Source organism: Microtus oregoni, unplaced genomic scaffold (genome assembly GCF_018167655.1).
Source record: "Microtus oregoni isolate MIOR12 unplaced genomic scaffold, Mior012 000138F_ref0000102, whole genome shotgun sequence".
NCBI lineage: Eukaryota > Metazoa > Chordata > Mammalia > Rodentia > Cricetidae > Microtus > Microtus oregoni.
The window spans coordinates 119,727-144,942 of NW_024544788.1; the positions used below are offsets into that span (position 1 = coordinate 119,727).

Below are 25,216 nucleotides of genomic sequence, written 5' to 3' on the forward strand. Positions count from 1 at the left end.
GTGAATGATCTAAATAGACCTGCTACTTGCGAAGAATTAGAAACAGTTATCAAAAATCTCCCTTCGAAAAAAAGCCCAGGACCAGATGGTTTCAATGCAGAATTCTACCAGAACTTCCAAGAAGAACTAATACCTATGCTCCTTAATGTATTTCACAATATAGAAACAGAAGAGTCATTGCCAAATTCCTTTTATGAAGCTACTGTTACCCTGATACCAAAACCACACAAAGACCCAATCAAGAAAGAGAATTACAGACCTATCTCACTCATGAACATCGACGCAAAAATTCTCAATAAAATACTGGTAAACTGAATCCACGAACACATAAGAAAAATTATCCATTATGATCAAGTAGGCTTCATCCCAGAGATGCAGGGCTGGTTCAACATACGCAAATCTACCAATGTAATCCACCATATAAATAAACTGAAAGAAAAAAACCATATGATCATTTCATTAGATGCTGAAAAAGCATTCAACGAAATTCAACACCCCTTTATGATAAAGGTCTTGGAGAGAATAAGGATACAAGGGTCCTACCTAAATATAATAAAAGCTATTTACAGCAAGCCAACAGCTAACATTAAATTAAACGGAGAAAAACTCAAAGCCATCCCACTAAAATCAGGAACATAACAAGGATGTCCACTCTCTCCATACCTCTTCAATATAGTGCTTGAAGTTCTAGCAATAGCAATAAGACAACATAAGGGGATCAAGGGGATTCGTATTGGAAAAGAAGAAGTTAAACTTTCGTTATTTGCAGATGATATGATAGTATACATAAGCGACCCCAAAAATTCTACCAAAGAATTCCTATAGCTGATAAACACCTTTAGTAATGTGGCAGGATACAAGATCAACTCCAAAACATCAGTTGCCTTCCTATTCACTAAGGATAAGGAAGCAGAGAGGGAAATCAGAGAAGCATCACCTTTCACGATAGCCACAAATAGCATAAAATATCTTGGGGTAAATCTAACCAAGGAAGTGAAAGATCTATTTGACAAGAACTTTAAGGCATTGAAGAAAGAAATTGAAGAAGACACCAGAAAATGGAAGGACCTCCCTTGCTCTTGGATTGGGAGGATCAACACAGTAAAAATGGCAATTCTACCAAAAGCAATCTATAGATTCAATGCAATCCCCATCAAAATCCCATCAAAATTCTTCACAGATCTGGAGAAGAAAATAATCAACTTTATATGGAAAAACAAAAAACCCAGGATAGCCAAAACAATCTTATACAATAAAGGATTGTCTGGAGGCATTACCACCCCTGACTTCAAACTCTATTACAGAGCTACAGTATTGAAAACAGCTTGGTATTGGCATAAAAACAGAGAAGTCGACCAATGGAATCGAATAGAAGACCCTGACTTTAACCCACAAACCTATGAACACCTGATTTTCGATAAAGGAGCTAAAAGTATACAATGGAAAAAAGAGAGCATCTTCAACAAATTGTGCTGGCAAAACTGGATGTCAATCTGTAGAAGAATGAAAATAGATCCATATCTATCACCATGCACAAAACTCAAGTCCAAATGGATTAAAGACCTCAATATCAGTCCGAACACACTAAACCTGATAGAAGAGAAAGTGGGAAGTACTCTACAACACATGGGCACAGGAGACCACTTCCTACGTATCACCCCAGCAGCACAGACACTAAGGGCATCATTGAATAAATGGGACCTCCTGAGGCTGAGAAGCTTCTGTAAAGCAAAGGACACTGTCACTAAGACAAAAAGGCAACCCACTTACTGGGAGAAGATTTTCACCAACCCCGCAACTGACAAAGGTCTGATCTCCAAAATATATAAAGAAATCAAGAAACTAGACCGTAAAAGGCTAATCAACCCAATTATAAAATGGGGCATTGAGCTGAACAGAGAATTCTCAACAGAAGAACTTCAAATGGCCAAAAGACACTTAAGGTCATGCTCAACTTCCTTAGCATTCAGGGAAATGCAAATCAAGACAACTTTAAGATACCATCTTACACCTGTCAGAATGGCTAAAATAAAAAACACCAATGATAGCCTTTGCTGGAGAGGTTGTGGAGAAAGGGGTACACTCACCCATTGCTTGTGGGAATGCAAACTTGTGCAACCACTCTAGAAAGCAGTGTTTCGGTTTCTCAGGAAATTCGGGATCAACCTACCCCTGGAACCAGCAATACCACTCTTGGGAATATACCCAAGAGAGGCCCTATCATACAACAAAAGTATATGCTCAACTATGTTCATGGCAGCATTGTTTGTAATAGCCAGAACCTGGAAACAACCTAGATGTCCTTCAACGGAAGAATGGATGAATAAAGTATGGAATATATACATATTAGTGTATTACTCAGCAGTAAAAAACAAGGACTTCTTGAATTTTGCATACAAATGGATGGAAATAGAAAACACTATCCTGAGTGAGGTAAGCTAGACCCAAAAAGAGGAACATGGGATGTACTCACTCATAATTGGTTTCTAGCCATAAATAAAGGACATTGAGCTTATAATTCATGTTCCTAGAGAAGCTAAATAAGAAGGTGAATCCAAAGACAAACACATAGGCATCCTCATGAATATTAACCTTCATCAGGCAATGAAAGGAGACAGAGACAGAGACCCACATGGGAGCACCGGACAGAAATCTCAAGGTCCAAATCAGGAGCAGAAGGAGAGAGAACACGAGCAAGGAACTCAGGACCACGAGGGGTGCACCCACACACAGAGACAATGGGGATGTTCTATCGGGAACTCACCAAGGCCAGCTGGCCTAGGTCTGAAAAAGCATCGGATAAATCTGGACTAGCTGAACATAGTGGACAATGAGGAATACTGAGAACTCAAGAACAATGGCAATGGGTTTTTGATCCTACTGCACGTACTGGCTTTGGGGGAGCCTAGGCAGTTTGGATGCTCACCTTACTAGACCTCGATAGAGCTGGGTGGTCCTTGGGCTTCCCACAGGTCAGGGAACCCTGATTGCTCTTCGAGCAGATGAGGGAGGGGGATTTGATCGGGGGAGGGGGAGGGAAATGGGAAGCGGTTGTGGGGAGGAGGCAGAAATCCTTAATAAATAAATAAATACTATTTGGTTGGCAGATCTAAACATACAAAACACTTATGCATGTATGCCCACTAGTGTGCCAGCTCCCTTTTATTATGGTAGACAGTTAGGAAATAATAGTGTATTACTTAACCTCTGACTTTATATTGAAAAAGTGTATAGTGGTATTCATTAAAGAATCTCTATTTTAGTTTTCATAAAACAACTGAACATATCCACAAACTATTGTGTATTTCAGAAACAATATCTTCCATTGTTTATGAGTTAAACTGGTGATTATTTGATTTGTAAATCTGAATGGAAAAAGTAAACCATTTTTGATGCAAATCAAAAACCAAGAGTGGCAGTATCTTTCCCAAAGTACCATTCTGGTTTGCCCCTAGAGTTGAGGCATGGCAATAGAAACTAGAACAAGAAATGATGCCTCTGATGGGTGGCCACCCTCAAACTTATCCCTGCGAGTAGAACTAAAATTCACCTTGCTCCATGTTGCTGAACGGTCTGCTGGAAACTTCTTTGGGGAGATCTTGGATTTCTCGTCTCTGGCAAAGTTTTTTTCCAAGTCCTTCGAGTCTTTCTTAGCTTGGGTAACACTGGAAGAGACACTGAGTCTCCGTGAGTGCACTGGTGGGATCTGTTAAAAGGAGAATAGAAGAGGTTCAAGCTTAGGCTTTTCTCCCCGACCCCTACCCCGGCTACTGGTGTCCTTTGTTCCTTAACCAGGTGAAAGACTGACAGGCCAAAAAGAAAAAAAAATGACACATATAAAAAATGTCATAATAAAACCTAGCATTATGTAAAATTAATAAATTCTAATACAGGCTGGGAGATGACTCAGTAGCAAAGACGAGGATCTGAGTTTAAATCTCTAGAACTCATGTAAAAATTAGAATGGGTAGCAGAAGCATCTGTAATGCCACTGCCTCGATGGCAAGATGGGAGCCAGAGATAGGAGAATCTCTGGAAAGTTGCAGGCAAGGTGGCCTGATGTATACAATAGAAAACAGCAAAGAACCCCTGGCTGAAACCAAGGGGGTTGAAAGGCAAGATTAGACACCTGAGGTTGTGAATTTGTCCTCTAACTACTACAAATGTGCCTTGAATGTGTGCACACCCACAGACGTTGAGTGTGTGTGTGTGAGTGTGTGTGTATACATGTGTTTGAATGTGAGCAATGCCCTTGGAGTCTCTGTAGATCAGTGTCTAAGCTGAAAGTGCTGTGTGGTAGTTTGAATAAGAATGGCCGCCACAGGCTCAAATTTGGGATGCTTAGTCATCGGGATGTGTGTGTGTATACATCTATGTGTGTATGTGTGTAGACATGAATTGTCTATGTGTATGTATACCTTTATTTATGTATGTATATATAAATATGTATGTGTGTGTATAAAATAACAACTGAGAAATAGGTTCAAGAAGGAATCTCCTGCCTCCTTGCCTTCACGTCTAATACCCACTGAAATCAACGACCAGCAGTCTTGGGTTTGCCTCTGGGTTTCTACATACTTTTGCCAATCCCCAAACAAAGTCAGAAGTATGTTTAATTAAAGCCAGAGTCTTGGTTTTAGGCCCTTCTGTATTCTGTCTAGAAATCTTGCTTCATTCTGATCTTTCTTTGAATCTTGGCCGTGTCTTTGGAGCCTAGTGCTTACAGAAGCAAATCTTTATGATCTGAGATTGACTTCCACACTATATATAATCTCTCAGTCCTTTTACTCCAAGAATCTTCTGGCCTGGATCTTAAAAATATTCACTTCTTGTCTTCATATAATTATGGTCTATCTTTCTGGGAATGCTAAAGAAAAATCTAGAGATTCATGCTCAGCAAGCCTGTACCATTGAGACTAGATTTAAATAAATAAAATCTAAAACCTTTAGTTCTTGGCTTTTTGGAGACCTTTCCCTATGGTGAGATACCATGCTCAGCCTAGATACAGGAAGGAGGGCCTTGGTCCTGCCTCAACTTGATCTGCCAGGCTTTGTTGACTTCCCATGGGAAGCCTTATCCTCTCTGAGGAGTGAGTGTGAGGTGTGGGGGAGGTGGGAGAAAGTTGGGGAGGAAGAAAACAGAGGGGGAAAATGTGGTTAGTATGTAAAATGAATTTTAAAAATAAAAAATAAATCTTTAAAAAATAAAATGTATAGTTCAATCTTTAATTTTATAAAAAAAGATAAAAATGGTCTCTTTGCAGGGTAGACTAATTTCAGACTAAGGACCATGATACAAGAGGACCATGGCCAGGCAAGTGCATCATGGTCATTAGACTATAGATTTTAAATTATATTTATCTATTTGTTCATCTGTTGTGGGAAATCAAAGCGAGAGCCTCTCACTGGTGCTTAGCAAGATTGTACCATCTGCAGTTTGCCTCACCCGATCCTATGAACTGGGCTACAATAACTCACGGTTCTTTATTCTTCAGAGCTAACATTTCTTGCTTCTGTCTAAGGGTCTACATAGCTCAGGACATAGAGCCTCCAGACATTAGCCAAAGAAAAATGGACACAATAGAGGTTTGCCAAGATTTTACTCCTGGATAACTCCTGGCTAGGGTTTCTGGTGCTCCTTTATTGCTACCAGTCTTTACTGGGAACTTAGGAACTAAGCCTAAATCAACTATTGCTTCAATAAACCATCCCTAAGCCAAGGTCTAATGAAAATAGTTACAAATGACGACAAATAACTTTCACTAAAGGATGATAAAATGCCAGGCAGTGCGAAATCTCCGCGGGCGTATCTCATTTAAAAATCACGGTTCTTAGAAGTGTTTGCTAGTATGAGCTCCATTATCTAGGTGGGGGGAAATGAGATTTGAGAATAGATGTAACTGATCATAGTTCTACCACTTACAAGGCAAGTATTTGTAATCTCTTGCTAAATTGATAGCTTGTGTTCTTACCCACTATGCACTCTTGTTTCCCCACCAGCAATAAGTGCCAGGGATGGGAGGTCCCATACTGAAGGCCATGTTTAGGAAGCTGAAAGGCAACAGGCAGAGCCAATGGTCTATTTGCTCCATTTAGAAGGACTGCAGAAGGCTACAGAGGTGGATCAGTGGTTCTTCCAGAGGATCTGGGTTCAATTCCCAGCACTCACATGGAAGCTCACAACTGTCTATAATTCCAGTTCCAGGGTACCCAACACCCATGGCAAAATACAAATACATGTAAAATAAATATTTAAAAAAAAGAAAGAAGAACTGCAGAAAGAGGGTTGGGGCCTGAGAGCAGTAAGAAAGGTGTTTCTTACAGGGTTTTTTAAATGATAAACTCAACGGCATGAAGATGCTATTAACACAGAATCACATCTTAACTGTTTGTAATCAAATAAGGAAAGCCTCATCTAAGCACACACATTCCCAGCACATCAGAGAGGGCATCGGGTGAATGTCTGGAAAGGAAGAAAATTGGCTTCATTTTAGTATTTGGGACAAAAGTGGATACCTGGATTTCCCTCTCACACTCTTTAGATGCTGCGAAGGTCATTTATGACCCACTAAGAACCCTGCTCTGGGGCTGGAGTGATTGCTTGGCCATCAGGATCCACATCAGGCAGCTCACAACAGTCTGCAACTCCAGTTCCAGAGGAATGCAACCCCTCTGACCTCTGTGGGCAATTGTACTTATGTGTACATACCCCACACACATATAGATAGATTTTTTTTTTAATTTAAAAACTAACCCAAACTCTTCAAGGGACCCGGACAGTGGACAATTCTATAGTTCTACCGGGATCTCTGGAGCACTGCATGTCAGGAGCCTTGATTGTTTTAGTTTTGTGTATGTATGTGTGTTCGGTGTTTTGAGACAAGGCCTCAGAACATACTCCAGGGCAATCTGAAATTCACTGTGTAGGAGAAACAAGTCTTGAACTTATGATCCTCCGGCCTCAGCATCATAAATGCTTATATTATAGAAACGTGACAGCCACCTTGCCGGGCATCTGAGACCCTTGCCACCAGTTAACCTTCATGAAGTACAGCCATCTTGGCACTTGAAGGGAGTTTTCTACCCAGAGGTTAAAATGGTCATTGAGGATCTATTGTCACCTAACCTAGTTGGCATCACACACACACACACACACACACACACACACACACACACCTTGACACAAGCCACAGTTATCTGGAAAGAGAAACCTCAAATGAGAAAATGCTTTATCAGATTGCCTGTAGACAAGTCTATGGGGAATTGATCACTTCTTGATAGAGGAGGGCCCAGCCCATTGTGGGCAGTGCCACCCCTGGGCAGGTGATCCTGGGTGGGGTAAGAAAGCAGGCTGAGAAAGCCACGCAGAGCAAGCCAGTAACCTATGTTCCTCCGTGTCCTCTGCTTCAGTTCCTGCCCCCTTGCTCCTGCCTTGACTTCCTGCCCTAGCTTCCCTCAGTGATGGATTGTTTACCTGGAAGTAGAAGATGTAATAAACCATTTCCTCCCCCCAAGTTGTTTTTGGTCATGGTCTTTATCACAGTAATAGGAAAAAAAATCACTAATGCAGCGCCCTCTGCTGTCCCTGGACATGTTTGACAGGAAGAGGCCTGAAGGATCAGGCAGGCCCAATCAACACATGAGATGTAGGCCCACACTGGTCATTTGTGGCCCAGAACCCAGCAAATATGTCAAAATATCAGAACAACCCAAAGGTTATGAATCTCATCAGTAAATTGTCAGCCAAGTTGGGAGGTCAAGCGTAATGTCAAACAGAGCCCTTGCTGAATGAAGAGCAGCTTAGCTCGCTCACTGGATGTTGCAATAATGCAAACAAACCAGTGTACCTCTGACCTCATCAGGAGAGCTGGGGTGCTTCGAAGACTATCCCTACCCTTCTGCATCAAATGCGGCTGAAGCATTTTACAGTGGTTTGCCATTAGGGTCTTCATTTAGATAATGTTTTCCTACTAGGAATTATAAACACTTTTCAACCTTAATCATATTTTTTAAAAATTTAGGGAGTATTAATTCCTCCATTTTTCTTTACTAGTCTTTTGGGGGTTTTCCTTTGAATTACTGGCTAAGCAAGCTGAATATGGCCAACTTACTGCTTTCATGAATGGAAATAAAGATTTGTTAGTGGGAAGCAAGTAAAACCCATTTAAGTTGATTTGAGTTGGAGAAAAAAAAGAAAACTTGCCTTTGAACTATTGTGGTTTTTCCCGTCCCTTCATCATGACAAATAAAGCTCCTATAATATTTCCTTGCATTCTTCTCAAAAATTAATCTTGGTTTTTAACTGAATGTCTGTACTGTTAATGTCTGAAACTCTACTACTACAGGAGGGAAAGAGTACCGAACTGTTTGGTTCCAAATATAAGAAACAACCTGTAACACTTGCCATGGCCAAGAAGGGGTAGAGAATGTAACTGCGGGCATGCAAAAGCTGGTGTTGCTATTTCAGACTGGATATTAGAAAGTACAGGAGAAGAGGCTTTCCCTAATGTGCTGCAAGAAGGCAACACTCCAGTGACACTAGGGACCCCCACCCCAGAGCCATGCCCTCTGCTGATCTCCTCAGTGCCATCTTCCCCACCCTTCAAGATTAAAGCACCCAGCACAATTTGCACACACTCTGCATAAGCCAGAGCCAGTCACCTGAAGCCTCAAACAGATGTGACAAAGATAAACTCAACTTCTTTTTTGCCAAATACAAAAATCATATCAAAACAGCTTTCCAGTGGGGCATGGTCTCCTTGTGCAGCTTCCCCAGTTTCACAGGGATGCTCAGGCAGAAACCCACCCGTAAACAAGAAACAAGCTGCTAAAAATTGATGCCCTGGCATTCAATCCAACTCCATGAAGAGCACTCCTGGATCAGAGTTCTAGAAGTATCTGGCTGAGGAATGGTTGCATCTTATAAGTTTAGGATTAGTTGGAGGTAAGGGGCTTTCTTAATGTAAATGATAATTTTTTTCTGGGACTGTTAAGAGTGCTACCATATCTGGGCAGATATGAAGAATTAGAGAATCTTAGGAAGTGAGGTAGAGGGAGCCCATGGATTTTGAGGTTAATACACCTGAAATACATTTCCAAGTCAACAATATACTAGCTGGGTGAATCATTTATTTTAAAAATATTTATTAGATGGATTTATATTCCTTTTATGTGTGTGAGCATTTTGCCTGTATGTATGTCTGTGCACCATGTCCCTGGTGTCCATGGAGGCCAGAGGAAGGAATTGGATTCCTTGGAACTGGAGTTACAGACAGTTATAAGCTATTGTGGGATACTGGGAATCAAACCTAGGTCCTCTGAAAGAATGCTTTTAACCACTGAACCATACCTCCAGTCCCTTTAATAACTTATTTAAACTTTCAGACTCTTCACTCAATCCCCATAAGCAAATTTTTGAGGGAGTTATCAATGCTGTACATTGTAGATGAGCAAATGAAGGCTAAGAGAAGTTAAGGTCTTACGGTCACAGCCACTAAGTTGCAGGACAAGAATTCAAGCATAGATTTATGTAGTTATTTGATCGAAATGGCCCCCATAGTTTCATAGGGAGTAGCACTATTAGGAGGTGTGGCCTTGTTGAAATAGGTGTAATCTTGTTGGAGGAGGTGTGGCTTTGTTAGAGGAAATATGACATTTGGGGTGGGTTTTGAGGTTTCAGATGCTCAAGCCAAACCTAGTTTCACTCCCATCCTGCTGCCTGCCAATCCAGATGTCCAACTCTCAACTCCCTCTCTAGCACCATGCCTGCCCACCTGCTGCTATGCTAAGAATGGACTAAACTTCTGAGCTATAAGCCAGCCCCAGTTAAATGTTTTCCTTTATAAGAGTTGTCATGATCATGGTGTCTCTGCACAGCAATAGAAACCCTCAGACAGAAGTTGATACCAGGTACTGGGGTATTGCTGTGATGGGCCTGACCGTACTTCTGTTAAGAATGTGGGCTTTGAGACTTTGGATTAAAAGAAACATCTGAATGCTTTAAGTGGGCCTTAATGGGCCAAACTAGTAGGAGCATGAAAGACAGTGGTGCTGAGGCTGTTGTGAACTGTGGGGGCCTGGCACATGAGGTTTCAGAGAAGAATATTAGTAGGTTGCCTAGAGATCATTATTATGATATTTTGGTGAAGAATGAGGCTGTTTTCTGCCCTTGTTAAAAAAAATCTGTCCGTAGCTAAATTAAAGAATTATAGATTAACAGCTTTGGCAGAGAACATTTTCAAACAATTTAGGATTAACTGTCTTGTGTGGTTATTAGTGGCAAGTCATATGCAGATCTATAGTGAAAACGAGCAAGCTGAACAAGAAAAATTACAAAATGGACAATTGGAAGAGAAAAGGGGCACCAGGAAGTGTAAACAGATTAAAGAAAAGCCTGATGCTAAGTGGAATTAAGGGAGTGGTGACCTCAGAGCAAGATCCCACCCAGCTAAGCTTCCAATTTGTGAAAGGGAGTGAGAGAAAAGTTTAGGGCCAGGTGTGGTGGTGCACACCTTTAATCCCAGCACTCAAAAGGCAAAAGCGGGCGAATGTCCGAGTGCAAGGTCAGCCTGGTCTGTCTACAGCACTAGTTCCAGCAAAGTCAATATTAGGCTGTGAAAGAAACCACTGAAAACAAAAGCTGGTGAAAATATATTTGAACAAGGAGGTCCTGTTCAGCCCCAGCAAGGAGCAGAACTTGGCAGCTTCGGCCACACTGTTCTGGCTTTAGGGTCAAGAATAGAAGAAATGAATTATGGAATCTCCCTACACAGCTAAAGAAAGCTTCTGAGGCTAGGTATGTGCCAGGGTGTCCCTGTATGGAGGCCCAGAGACAGCACTGTGTGAAGCTGTGAAGGTAAAGCCTGAATTGCCTTGGAGATCCCCAAATCTTGGAGATGCAGGAACTATGGGATACCTGCTAAACAGAGCTGATAACAGGAAGTGGAACCAGCCCAAGAGAGAAAAGTGTGTTGCAGTCAACAAAGCTGAAAAGAGTTGAAGATCTGAGGAGCACTTTGACACCAGACATGGAGATGCAGAGTTTGGAGTTTGCCCAGCGTGTTTTTGGTCTTGCTTTGGTCCAGGATTTTCTCATTTATGTTCCTTTTCCTACATTTTTAAACTGTAATGTATGCCCTGTGCTATTATGCATTAGAAGTATGTGATCTGCTTTTTCATTTTGATTTTACAAGGAATTACAGGTAAGAGATTGCATGAGTCTCAGAAGAGACTTTGAACTTCAAACTTCTAAACAATGCCAGCACTGTTATAGACAATGGGGACTTTTGAAATTGGACTATGACATGGCTACTAGTATATAGGGGCCAAGGAGTGGAATGTGCTGGTTTGAAGGAAAATGGCTCCCATAGGCACACAAGGAATGGCAAAGTTAGGAGGTGTGGCCTTGTTGGAGTAGGTATGGCCTTATTGGAGGAAGGATGTCACTATGGGGGAAGGCTTTGAGGTCTTATATGTTCAAACTATGCCCAGTATGGCACACAGTCTCTTCTGATGCTGCCTGTGGATCAAGATACAGAATTTTTTCATCTTTTTCTCCAACACCGTGTCTACTTGCATGCTGTCATGTTTGTTGCCATGACCAATAATGGACCAAACCTCTGAGATTATAAGTCATCCCCAGTTAAATGTTTTCCTTTAAAAGAGTTTTCATGCTCACAGTATCTCTTCACAACAATAGAAATTCTGACTAGGACAATCTGTCTATCTGACTTAGCTGCCCATGCTCCATACATTTCCATGGTATTACCTCAGCAACCATGGAGCCTGAGACCCAGAGTTCACTTTTGGGACCACAGCAGCCCACAGATGTACTCAAAGCTCCAAGGACATCAGTTCCTGTCACTCTAGGCAGAGTTCTGGAAATAGGAAATCTCTGTGGGAGAGAGAGAAAAGCTTGAGTTTGGTATGTTAGCACATAGTGAACACCCCACTATCAAAATAATGATAGTATCCTTGTAGTGTCTTAAGTACACTAACAACAGCCAACACTCTGTGTTGGCCATGTTACATGAGTACACACCTATTTAAATATTGGATTATTTGATGTTTAAGATATTGCTGTGAGGTAAAATTAACTTTTGAGCAGGATTAAATCTCTCCCTCCTTTGAGGAGGATATGATAGAGGAATAGTGTCGAATTAGACTGAGGTCAAGTTCATCATTACCTCCTGTGGTCTGCTTCTCTGGGGCTCTTGAGACAAGGGCAGTTTGCTTGCCCGTTTCTCAGGCTCAGATTCCAAACAGAAGACACTGTCATGGGATATGGACTTGGTTCCCAAGCTACTCTTAGGCCTACATGGAAAGAAAAAGTATTTTAAAAGCAGTCCAAGATTAAGAATCAAAGTACAAGATATTTTCATGATATAGATACAAGAGACAGCGCAGAAAGAATGCAGAGATGCATATATATTGAACCATAAATCAGTCTGTGAGATGGGGAGTGAGAATACAAAAACACAAAGACCAAGATACACAACTGTAACATATGTGCAGATGACCTAGGTTAATTCCATGCAGGCTTCCTGATTGTCGATTCAGTCTCTGTGAGTCCCTGCGAGCCCAGTTAGTTGATTCTGTAGGATTTCTTGTGATGCCTTTGACCCCCATTGACTCCTACAATCTTTCCTACCCCTCTTCTACAGGATTCCCCAAGTTCTGCCTAATGTTTGGTTTTGGGTCTCTGAATCTGTTTCTATCAGTTTCTGGGTGAAGCCACATAAATATAAATATGTCATTTCCCTGCTGTAGATTATGCTTATTGTTAAAAATAAAGCTGTTTGACTGATAGCAGGGAAGAAAGAGATTGGACAAGACAGCCAGACAAGGGAGAATCCTGGGAGAAAGGGGTGGAGTTAGGGTAGTGTTGGGGAATATTATTTTAAGGTGTATGAATTTTGTTTATGGTACATTTGTTTAACTCTGTGAAGTTGTGATTCTTTGCCTGTCTAAAACACCTGATGGCCTAATAAAAAGCTAAATGGCCAATAGTGAGTCAGGAGAAAGAATAGGCAGGGCTGGCAGGCAGACAGTATAAAAGAAAGAAGGAGAAATGATGAAGAAAAGGAGCAAGAGAACAAGAAGAGGGGGACATCGGGGGCCAGCAAACGATAGAGAAAGAAGTAAAGAAAGGTATGTGAAAATAGAAAAAGATAAGCCAGGCGGTGGTGGTGCACGCCTTTAATCCCAGCACTCAGGAGGCAGAGGCAGGCGGGTCTCTGTGAGTTCAAGGCCAGCCTGGTCAACAAGAGCTAGTTCCAGGACAGGAACCAAAAAGCTAAGGAGAAACCCTGTCTCGAAAAAAAAAATAGAAAAAGATAAAGGCCCAGAGGCAAAAGGTAATCAAGATAATTTAAGAAAAACTGGCAAGAAACAAGTCAAGTTAACGCTGGGAAATTATAAGTAAGAATAAGCCTTTGTGTATGATTTATTTGAGAGCTGGGTGGTGAGCCCCTCAAAAAGCCAAAAGAGTAAAGCATCACACAACAGACACCAGCCAGCTGCCAAGCAAGCAAGACACGTAGAAAATGAGGCAACCAGCCACGAGCCACATGGCAAAATGTAGATTAATAAAAATGAGTTAATTCAAATGTAAAATCTAGTTAGTAATAACACTAGTCATCTGTGGTAATTTGTAAGCTACTCCCAGGACAGGAAAACTCTGCCTACATGTGGCACTCTGTGGCAGGCATACGTCCACATAAAGCCTGAAAAGGCTTTTTAAAAGGGAGGAATTCTAGACGCACAGAAATATAACCAGGGGCTGGGGAGTTGGCTCAGTGGTTAAGAGCATTGCCTGCTCTTCCAACGTCCTGAGTTCAATTCCCAGCAACCACATGGTGGCTCACAACCATCTGTAATGGGGTCTGGTGCCCTCTTCTGGCCTGCAGACATACATGCAGACAGAATATTGTATACAAAATAAAATAAATCTTTTTTTCAAAAAAGAAATATAACCAAGAGCAGCTTCCTAATTTGTGTCTCTCATGTAGGCCATGGTATGGAGACACATCTCCTGGCTGCAGCATGTGGTCTTGAGCTTAAGTGGCATAATGGGTTCCTGCAATCTCTTCTATGGCTAGCAGCACAGAGAGGCTTCTTCTAGCTGCTGCCTGCAGGCTTGAGAGCTCTGCCAGCACGCTACATGATGGGTTTATGAGTTTTGCTCATGTAGACAGGAAGGGTTAAAGATGCACAGTAAGGACAGATTCAGACCCCAAAAAAGCCTCTAAATGGGTCACAATGTATTAAAAAATGTGTGTAGGCTTGGGAGAGAGAAAAAAGAATATATACAGTCTTTGATGTAAAAAGTACAGTTTTAAAATAAAATCCTTAAAAAAGAATAGAGTAATAAAAATAAGTCACATAAAATGTAAAATACACAGAGAGTCTAAATACTGTGTATTATTGTGTTATCTTTGAACTTTTTGGCTGCTAAGAGACACTGGACAATAAAAACCAATAGACTGAACCAACCTATATATTTTAAAAATAACTTTAAAATTTAAGTTAAAAAATATGTTACTTTGGGTGAAAGGTTATGCTTTTATTTCCACATAAAATAAGAGGCGATGGATTCATTCTTGGGTAAAGAAAATCAGATTTGATCAGGAAAGACCCCCTAAAATCTTGACTACAGACATGGGAAAATAAACCTAAAGAAACTACAAGACATGTAATGCATATTTTGCCTGCTCAAACACATAAAACAAAGATTCATTGGCTAACTCGTGTACTCTGCACATTCAGTATTTATATTGATACAGATATGTATGTTACCTTTTAAAATTTATGTATTTTCAGAGCAAGGGGACAAGATACCAATAAAGACAGTCCAGGTGACCCAACTTCAAGGCTACTGACTGAGATCATCCAGTCTTACAAAATACTCCAGCTAAGATTAAACAATTATTCTCTTTTCCTCTGGGTTTCTCCAAAGATTGCCAGTGCCCCCAATCATCAGGAAGTAGTTTAGAAAACTATGTCCACATTTCCAAAATACTGATTATAAATGTTTATTTTCATTTAAGGTCAGTTGGTTATAAATTGTTATTGGTCATGATCAAAAAGGACTAAACAAAAAATAAATGTCTCTTTCTAAAATAATAAATATAAATATACTATAAAAATGATGGGGAGAGGGGCTGGAGAGATGGCACAAAGGTTAAGGACACTGACTGCTCTTCCAGAGGTCCTGAGTTCAATTCCCAGCAACCACATGGTGGCTCACAACCATCTGTAATGAGGTCTGGTGCCCTCTTCTGACATGGAGGCAGAACACTGTATTGTATATGTAATAAATAAAATCTTTAAAAAAAATAATGGGGAGAAGGGGTAGATTATTGAATCTACTTTAAACCAAAAAACAATAGTTAACCTCAAAATATTTTACATTGATATGGATTTTAGTTTATTGATACAAATTTGTTAATTTTATTATACTGTATGTATATTTCTACTCTTGTTTATGGTATTGTGTTTATACAGCTCAATTAAAAATGTAATATGTAATTTCAAAATACAGATTAATAGTCATTTATAATAGTCAAAATTATAGTCATGTTAGATACATTTCAAAGTCATAAACATAGGTTTAGATAGATAGATGATCTTCAGACTTTTCAAAGACCTACAGAATATGACATTTAATATGGTTAATAACCTAAGGCTTTTCGTGACAATGAGACACATCTGCTCCTGGCAGCACCAATATACTTTAGAGAAGAAAATAGGCATTGAAGAAACTCTGTATGGAGTTTTCTTTCTTTATGGCAAAATCTAGTCATAAACAAATAAGCTTCCCTTGCCTCAATTGCTGGTAGTCAGTCACTATTCAAACTGGACCAGTAGGACTCAAGAAAGGTGAATGCCAAACTTTGCCAAGACAAGGAATAACAGTTCTTCAAAATTCTCTTCTTCACAGGATAGTCTATCAGATATGCTAGGCCTGTAGGCCAGAGTTGGATGCCCCAACATTACAAAGGAACTTTGGGTGACTGTCCAGGCAGCCTGATGTTCCTGTCATTAGGTAACATTTCACCCTTCTGGGGTCTTTGACAGAGTTAAAGACTAAATAGTCATAGTTAAAATTTTTCTTAGGATAAAATGTAAATTAGATACTCACCAAGATAAGATAGATAATATTTTCTCTAATTTTGCCAAATACAAATGGATTGGATATTGTTACTGTAATTCTTTTTTTTAAAAAAAAATATTTATTTATTTATTATGTATACAATATTCTGTCTGTGTGTATGCCTGCAGGCCAGCAGAGGGCACCAGACCCCATTACAGATGGTTGTGAGCCACCATGTGGTTGCTGGGAATTGAACTCAGGACCTTTGGAAGAGCAGGCAATGCTCTTAACCACTGAGCCATTTCTCCAGCCCTTGCTACTGTAATTCTTAATAACTGTTTTTGCTATATTTAATCTTACTATGTTAAAGTTAAAACCTTCCCTTTTAACTAAACAAAAAGGGGGAAACTCTGTGGATTTTACTCATTATTAATAATAAAGTTGACTGGTCAATAGCAGGGCAGAAAGAGATTGGACAAGGCAGCCTGACAACTGGGAGAATACTGAGAGAGAAGGGCAGAGTCAGGGCAGTCACAGCAGATGCCAGTTAGCTGCTGAGTAAGCAGGATGTGTAGAAAAGGAGATAACAAGCCACAAGCCAAGTGGCAAAATATAGATTAATAAAAATGGATTAATTTAAATATAAGAGCTAGTTAGTAATAACCTTGTGCCATCAGCTGAGCATTTATAGGTAATATAAGCCTCTGTGTGGTAATTTGTAAGCACCTCCTAGTATAAGAAAATTCCACCTACATTTTCCCCTCTCCCTTCTTTCCTCTAACCCCCCATGCTTCCTCCCTCCCTCGCAAATAGGGAATGGAACTGTTAGGAGATGTGGCCTTGTTGGAGTGGGTATGGCCTTGTTGGAGGAAGTGTGCTACTGTGGAGGTGGATTTGAGGTCTCATATATACTCATGATGTGGGAGTTCCCTCTGTGTGCTATGATTAGCATTAATGAATAAAGAAACTGCCTTGGCCTGTTGATAAGGCAGAACTTAGGTAGGCAGGGAAGATGGAACTGAATGCTGGGAGGAAGAAGGGCAGAGTCGGGGAGACGCCATGGAGCCGCTGGAGATAGATGTGCTGGAATTTTGCTGGTAGGCCATGACCTCATGGTGATATACAGATTAATAGAAATGGGTTAAATTGAGATGTAAGAGTTAGCCAAGAAGAAGATAGAGCTAATGGGCCAAGCAGTGGTTTAATTAATACAGTTTCTGTGTAGTTATTTCGGGGCTAAGCTATCCAGGCGGCCAGGGTGAACAAGCAGGCCCTCTTCCTACATGCTCAAGCCAAGCACAGTGTCTCAGACTAACTTCCTGTTGCCTGAGGGTCAAGATGTAGAACTCTCAGCTCCTTCTCTGGCATCATGTCTGCCTGCATGCTGCCATGTCCCACAGTGATGATAATGGTCTAAACCTCTGTAACTGTAAGCTCCCACCTCAAATAAATGTTTTCCTTCATAGGAGTTGCTCTTGACAGCAATAGAAACCCTAACTAAGACAGTAGCAAAAACAGCAGACTAAACAGACCATTTTGGAGTGAGAAGTTACCATTGTTATAGAAATAGCCATTACTAATTTGCAGAAGCAATGCAGAATATGCTAGATATTCCCTCCATCCCCCACCACTCTGTTGTGTAGACAGGCTTCTTCTAGTCTTACCTTGAACTCTGAGACAATGTTCTACAATGGTATTGCTTGAACAGTATGAAATGAGCCCTTTTTTTCAACCCCCTCCTCTTGGCAAAGCTATATGACAGTCCTCATCATGGGTACGGTCATTAAAGAACCACAGATACTTTAATGTCATAATGCCATGGGAAGTGTTTGGGAGAGGAGAGTACTGGGAGAGTCTTGGCATGGCAGAGCCTCAGAGAATGGTGAGGAGCAATGGTGAACTCTGTGTGGCACCTCCAGATGTCTGCAGTTTAACATCCTGAGAATTGACCAAAATGTTCCATAGAGGGAGATCTGATTGGTCTAGGGACAGCTGCAGGTACAGAAGATCCCAATGAATGAGAAAGGTAATGTTTAAATTGGAACACCACATATAAAAATGTGAATGGGTGTCAATTAGTGGCTAAGAAACAGCTTTCCCCATATCCCTGTGACCACCCAGTATCCCGAGGGGGAGTGAAAGATGGATTGAGCATGCTAGTTTGTTTGTGTACTTTAAAACAACCAAAGAGTTTATGGCTAAGCTCTTCTATGCTTCAACACTCCTTTTCCTGAGATTTTATTACATAGGAACCTAGAGTCCATTTTCCTGATCTGCAGTCTGGAGATGAGGTAAGCAAACCAGGTCAAAAGACCAAACCTCTGCATGACATGAGCCATCCTGACTGTCTGAAATGGGCCACGAGCTCCTCGTGAGCAGTAGGCCTGGAGTCTGATTGTTCTACCTGCTTGTGCATGTTTGAATCCAGCTCCAGCCCCAGCCCCTGACCCCATCTGAGCTTACTTGTGCACTTTGATTTCCGTAACTGGCTTCAGACTGCTACTAGAAAGCCTTGGCTTTACCACGTTCCCTTCCTGGACATCTTCCGGCTCTTTCTTCTTCTTCTTGCCAAAAAAGCTCTTAAAGGCTTTAAACTTGGATTTCTTCTTTCCTGGAAATGAGAAATGGCCATGAGGTTGAGCGCAGCAGAAGAAGTGAAGGTAGGGGAGAGACAGAGCTGTAGCGGCAGGAAGAGGCCTATGGTCTCGGGTGCCTTGAAGATTTTGCCTCTGGTACCCACCATACCATTCATGTGTTTGTGACATCCTTAGAAATTCAATAAGCAGGTATCTGGATTGCTGTGGGAAGGAACAACCCAGGACATAGCTTGTGGGGTCTTAAGGTAGCCTCAATCCAGGCCAATACTCACAAAGTACCAATTTGCTTGTTAATTTCAATGATTGAGAAAGCTCATCTACATTTTATTGTTTTAGCTTTCAACCTTCTTTATTTTATTTTATTTAAATTTGTGGAAGGGAAGGCCCAGGATGTGTGTGTGTGTGTGTGTATATATATATATATATATATATATATATATATATATATATATATATATATATATACCAGCTGGCCTTGAAATTGTGATCTTCCTGCTTGAAGCTCCCTAGTGCTGATATTACAGGCCTGTGATACTCACCCTCAGACATGACCTCATCTTTATTCTTCTAATTGCTCAAATCTTGGAAATTGTAGGGATTTTTAGAAAGCACAGGGTCTTACTCTGTAAGCCAGGGTGGCCTCAAACTTAGGTTCTTCCTGCCTGTGCAGCCAGAGGGCTGGTATAACAACACATGTATCAAATCTAGAAAAGTGGAGAGGATAAGAACAAAACAAAGCAAGAGCAAAAGAAAAAAAAAACAAAATTAAAAGCAAACAAACAAAACTCTGTAGGTCAAACTGGTCAAAAACTTTCGATCCTCCTGTCTCAGCACCCCATGCTGTTATTGCAGGTCTGGGCCACCACCCAGACCTGACCTTGTCTTTTAATATTTCAATTTTATAAATGTGGGAAATTCTAGAGGTTAAAAAAAATACAGATCTCAAACTTTCAATTCTCCTGCCTCCACACCCCAAGTCTTGGTATTGCAGGCCTGTAATAAATAAAACCACCTATGCCTTGTCTTCTCTTTTAAACTAATTTCTTAAATCTATAAAATTGAGGGGGTTTTAAAAATGGGACCTCACTATTTGGTAGAGGCCAGCCCCATTAAGGGCCACGGTTGTGAAGGGGCGGGGCCATAGAAGATGAAAGCCGGGTCTGGGGGCGGGGCTTAGGGAGATAAGAAGGGGAGGTAGTGCATGCTGAGGGTGGAGTCGGGCAGCTGAGGGGCGGGGACTAAGGGAGGTGTGACCAAGCAGGGGCGGAGCCTGGAGCAGAGGGGCTTGGGGAGCACTGGGCCTACTTAAGGGCATGGTCTGAAATGGGTGGGGCTCTTGATTCCCCTGTGTCCAAACTTAAGTTCTGGTATCGCAGGCCTGTGCTACCACTCTAGACATTGCCTTCTCTTTTCGATATTCTATTTTTTTAATAAATGAAATTGTGAGGTGTTTTAAGGTCCCAATATGTAGCCTACACTAACTTCGCACCTTTGATCCTTTGGCCTCCACACCATAAGTGCTGTTATTACAGGCCTATGACACCTACCGAGGCTTGACCTGCTCTTTTAATCTTCTGATGTCTTAAATCTAGGGAATTGTGTGTCCATGTTTCTTTTCTAGAAAGGATTCTCTTTGTAGCCTAGGTTGTCCTTAAATTCCATCCTCTGCCTTCTACACCCTCAGGGATGATATTACAAGCCTGGGCCACCATCCCAGGCTTGTCTATCTCTTTTAACCATTTAAATACTTAAATTTAGGAAAGTGTGGGGATTAAAGCATCAGGGGCTCATTCTATAGCCCTCACTTTTGGGATTCTCTTACGTCCACACCCAGAGGAATACCACCTCAATCCTAGCCTTATTTTTTACTCTTTAATTTCTTTAATCTAGAAATCTGTGGTGGTTAAAAAATCTGAGCCTTGCAGGCCAGTGGTGGTGCACACCTTTAATCCCAGCACTCAGGAGGTAGAGACAGGTGGATCTCTGTGAGTTCGAGGCCAGCCTGGTCTACAGAGAGAGTTCCAGGACTGGCTGGCTCCATAGCTACAGAGAAACCCTGTCTCAAAAAAACAAAAACAAACCAGCCAAACAAAGAAAAACCGAGGCTTGCTCTATAGCCCAGGCTATCCTCAATCTCTTGATCTTTGTCCCTTCACATACGGAGTTCGGTATTATAGGAATTTGCAAGGACCCCAGGCTTGACTGTGCCCTAGTTGATGTATTATAGGCCACCACTACAGGCTAGGCTTCCTCTTTTAGTCTTTTAATATTTAAATCTTAGAAATTGTGGTAGTTTAAAAACCAAGGTCTCACACTGTAGCCCAGGTTGGCCTGGAACTCACAATCCTCCTGCTTCCATATCACTGAGTTCTGGCATCGCTGTCCTGTGCCACCACCAACGCTAGGTGTTCTTATTTAAGTTTCTAGTTTCTTACATCAAAGTTGTGAGGGAAAAAAAAAACATGGTCTCACTATGTGGCTGAGGCTAGCCTCAAAACTCTTCACCCTCCTGCCTCCACCTCAAAATCCTGGTATTCTAGGCCTACACTATCAATCTCTTAATCTTTTAAATTTGTGAATCTATGAAACTGTGAGTTTTTTAAGGATTTTGATGTGTAGCCTAGGCCGTCCTCAGACTGTTGATCCATCCACTTGCTGTAACCAAGAGTACTGGGATGCAGGTGAGTGCCTCTACCTCAGACTTCGCTTTCTTTTTTAATCATCTGATTTTTTTTTTAATTTAGGGAATTGTACAGTTTAAAAAAAAACAGGGTCTCACTTCACAGATGAGGGGAGCTTCAAACCCGCGATCTTCCTGCCTCTATGCCCTGAGTGCTGGGATTATAAGACTAAGGTAATGTGCAGTTCTAATTGGTGCAATCATAATTGCAGTTTTATCCTAGACAATGCTTCACAGTTAGCCCCTTGTAGGGAAATGCCCTGGTGTGCACACTTCACCTGTTGGTGCAGTGGAAACACTCCTACTATGGCCGTGTTGAATCAGTTTCTGAAACCAGCTTGAACCAGTTTGAGCCAGCCTAAGCCAGCCTGAGCCAGCTCCAACCCACCACATTAGTGTGCAGGCCCTTAAGGAAGAGTTGGGCTAAGCAGGAAAGAACCTGCTACATTCCAGCCATTAGAAGCATTAGCATCTGCTTTCAAAACCGGAGGACCAAGACTGACTTTCTGAATGTTCACCATGCCTAGAAATACAGAGCCTACTGCCCCTCTCCCCCTTGCTTCAGAATCCAGGAACGGATGCCAGGAAAGCTAAGCTAGATGTTTCAGAGTTCTTACAAAGCAACAAAGACAAGATAGATGCAGCCACAGCGGATAGCTCCATTTGCCACACAACCAGTGAACATGGGATAGCTGTTTACCAATAAGTGGTTAAGGCTGCAAAACCGAGCTTGCCAAGTGTAATCATGAGCAGAGCAGACCAAATCACACTCTCACATGCTTTATCCTTCTGACTTAACAGGATGACTTGTGTACTAGCATTCGGTATGCACCGATTCCAGTTTTCACCCATTCTGCACTCTTTGGAGGGAAGCAGCAACTTCTTTTCCCAGAAGGATTCAAAATACTTTAAACGATGCGTGTCTCTTTCCACTAGAGGCACTAGAGGACAAAGAATGTTTCCATCGTACCCTTGGGGGGTCTAATTGTTGTGAGCATGGGATTTGCATAGCTTTGCTAGCAGGGATTTGGGGCAACACAAAGAGGCCCAACTGGCAAACATGGTGTGTTGGTTGCTCACTGATCCTGAACAGTGGTGTGGAAGCAGGGCACTAGCTTAGACAGCAACCAGCTGCTAGACACACACTTGTGAAGTCCTAATACAGTCAAAGAGGTTTGCCAGATGTTTGAGTATATAAAGATGCTTTTTCAAGTTTTCTTTTTGTAAGGATTTCCTTTAACTTGCCAGCAAATGAGCCACACAATTCTTGTTTTCAAAAGTCACTAAAAATATAAAGGGTAGTTAGGCAGGTATGGGGTAAAAACTTTATGCCCTGGAGTATTTAAGTCACCTATTTGCCTTTAACTCATGTCACCACAAGGTGTCACTATTACAGCCAGAAAACACAGTGGTGACAACTGAGAGTGACAGCTATCTAGCTTTCTCCAACAAAGCCATTGATTTCCAAACAACAAGCAACCTTCAGTATCATTTCTCAACAAAGCCTGAATGAACGTGTCACGTGCCACGGAACATCCCTTTAAAGGCTGCTCCATGCCACCTGCAGAAGCAATCACAAATCCGTGAAGCAATTGTCTCTGCTGCTTCCTGTGTTTGTTTATCCACCATGTACATGGGCAATCCATTCCATCTGGGTTGAACACAGCTTTAAAATGCATAATATAAAATGACAACATTTTTTTCTTGCTTTGATCCTTGGGAAATAAACACAGACAGACAGACACGCATACACACACACACACACACACACACACACACACACCTAACTTTTCCTACCTTCCATCTCCAAATGGCCTTTTTGGTTTTTTTTTTAATTAATGTTTTGAAAATTCTAGAGAACAGAGCAAAAGAATTTCTCGCTATCCACCCTTCATCAAGATTAGCACACTGCTGCCCTTGCCGGTAGGAATCAGTCTCAGTCAGCTGATAACTTAGTTGGGTCTGCTTTGGTGAGTAGCATTCTGCTCATTCCTTCATCCATCCATTCACTCATTCATCCATGCCTCCATTTCATAAATATTCTGGGGTGCCTAAACTCTCTGAGACCCTGCTAACCAGAGCTCGAGAGCACTCAAGGCTCCGTGAGTAATCTCAGTATGCCATACCTCACAAGTCCAGTGAGCTCACCTCCCCACAGGAAGCCATAAGGAGTTCTAGATAGGCAGTCTTCTACGCCATACACGACTGAAGAAAACTCAGCAAATAAATTAAAAAAAAAACAACCCAATTGGCTATTACATTTGCTTATATCTTTATATCTTTAAAGTAAATTTTCGCTTTGTGTCTCACAGTTCCATTTAAATATACTTTTGGAAGAGAAATAGTAATGGGGCAACCATATTAAAATTGAGATACATACATATATAAAAACTTGACAATGAAAAACATTTTTATATAATTAATATACACTAATTATAGAAAGAAATTCATAACCAGTCTTTGTGATTTATCTCTCCGTTTCTATCATTCCTCTCAGGTTCATCTGTCACTCATAGATAGCACCACAGCTTAGTCCATGAATACATATCTGAAGAAAGTTTGCAAATGACATGTATTTTTACTTTTTACTTTACTATTTTTATTTTTTAATTAGCACACATAGGTTTCATTGTGACATTTTCAAGTAAGGATTTTTGTTGTTGTTGTTGTTGGATTCTCCTCCTATTTCCTCACCTCATTCTACTGTTCCTGCCCCCTTCCACTCCCAGCAACCTGGTGGCTGTGTTCCTCTGCAGGCCTCTTCCTTCTTCAAGGCCTCTTCCACAGTTCCTATCATGGTGGCCCCTTCGGCACTCACACCCACATATGCATAAACATTAACAGCTAGGATATGCATATGAGCCGTTTCATGCTCTGAACTTAGATGCTTGTGGTGGCCTCTTTTGTTTCTATCCCCTTTACTCCTCATTACAATTCCCTCCCTAGGCTGAATCTGCATTACTATCTGCAATGAAATCCTAATGAAATTCGTGATGCTATGGTTCTGTTCTGCTTTTTCTTTCTAAATAAACAGAACTACTTCTACCTTAGTGAGTAGCAGCATCTGCAAAGGTTTTAGGCCTTGTTGCTCCTCCCCTCCCATGCCCCACCCTCCTCTCTGCTGCTCCACTTCCTAGGCCTAGTTTTGTGTCAGGTAGATTCTATTGTTTTTTCTTCCTCATCCCTCCTTTAAAACCCCTTTTCCCTTCTATCCCCCTCTATTGGTCCCCTTTCTGATAGGACTGGGCTTTTTCCTGATGACGGTACACAGTGAATCCAGCATTGGTCATTAATTAAGATTTTATCGGGTGACTTACCCTCATCTTCCAAACCTTCCATGCTGCTGGACACTTCACTTAAAGACTCAGTCATGGCAAACTCACTAAAAAATGCAGAATATAAGAGGAAAAGATGATTCCTTCAATGTATAGGATACAGTAAAAATCATTTTGCCTTAAGTTATTTTCTTTAACTATTTAAGAAAAATATACCAAAGTAATTACCACTAGAGGTAGGTATCATCTCTTAAAAAGACAGTAATCCCAATAATAGAAGACGCAAATGCATGGATTTATAAGTTAGCTTGCCTAGGGCTGCAGGGGGTGGTAGTGTTTGGGATTGATGAATGGGGACTCACTGTGACACTGTGGCCATCTTAGTGAACATGGCAGTACTTCTCAGCACTCACACCACACAGAGGGGAAGAAGCTATGTCTGAACTTCAGAAGCCCCTGGCAAAGGTGCCTGTTGCATACGATGCCAGGCCCTCTTAGGCTCACACCTTTGCTTCGCCATCCCCAGTGGTAGAAGGAAGGAGAGTCAATAAAGGGAAATTGACAAAAGACA

General features: G+C 41.3%; 1 protein-coding gene across 1 annotated transcript in view; it reads right to left on the minus strand.

The window, feature by feature from the left end:
- LOC121444708 (acrosomal protein KIAA1210-like) overlaps nt 1-24,742 on the minus strand; it is a 64,488-nt gene extending 39,746 nt beyond the window's left edge. Inside the window, 4 exon segments of the mRNA XM_041646612.1 lie at nt 3,551-3,706; nt 12,186-12,312; nt 18,557-18,704; nt 24,688-24,742. Coding sequence (XP_041502546.1) covers nt 3,551-3,706; nt 12,186-12,312; nt 18,557-18,704; nt 24,688-24,742 — 486 coding nt within the window.
- Between the last annotated feature and the right edge of the window lie 474 nt (nt 24,743-25,216).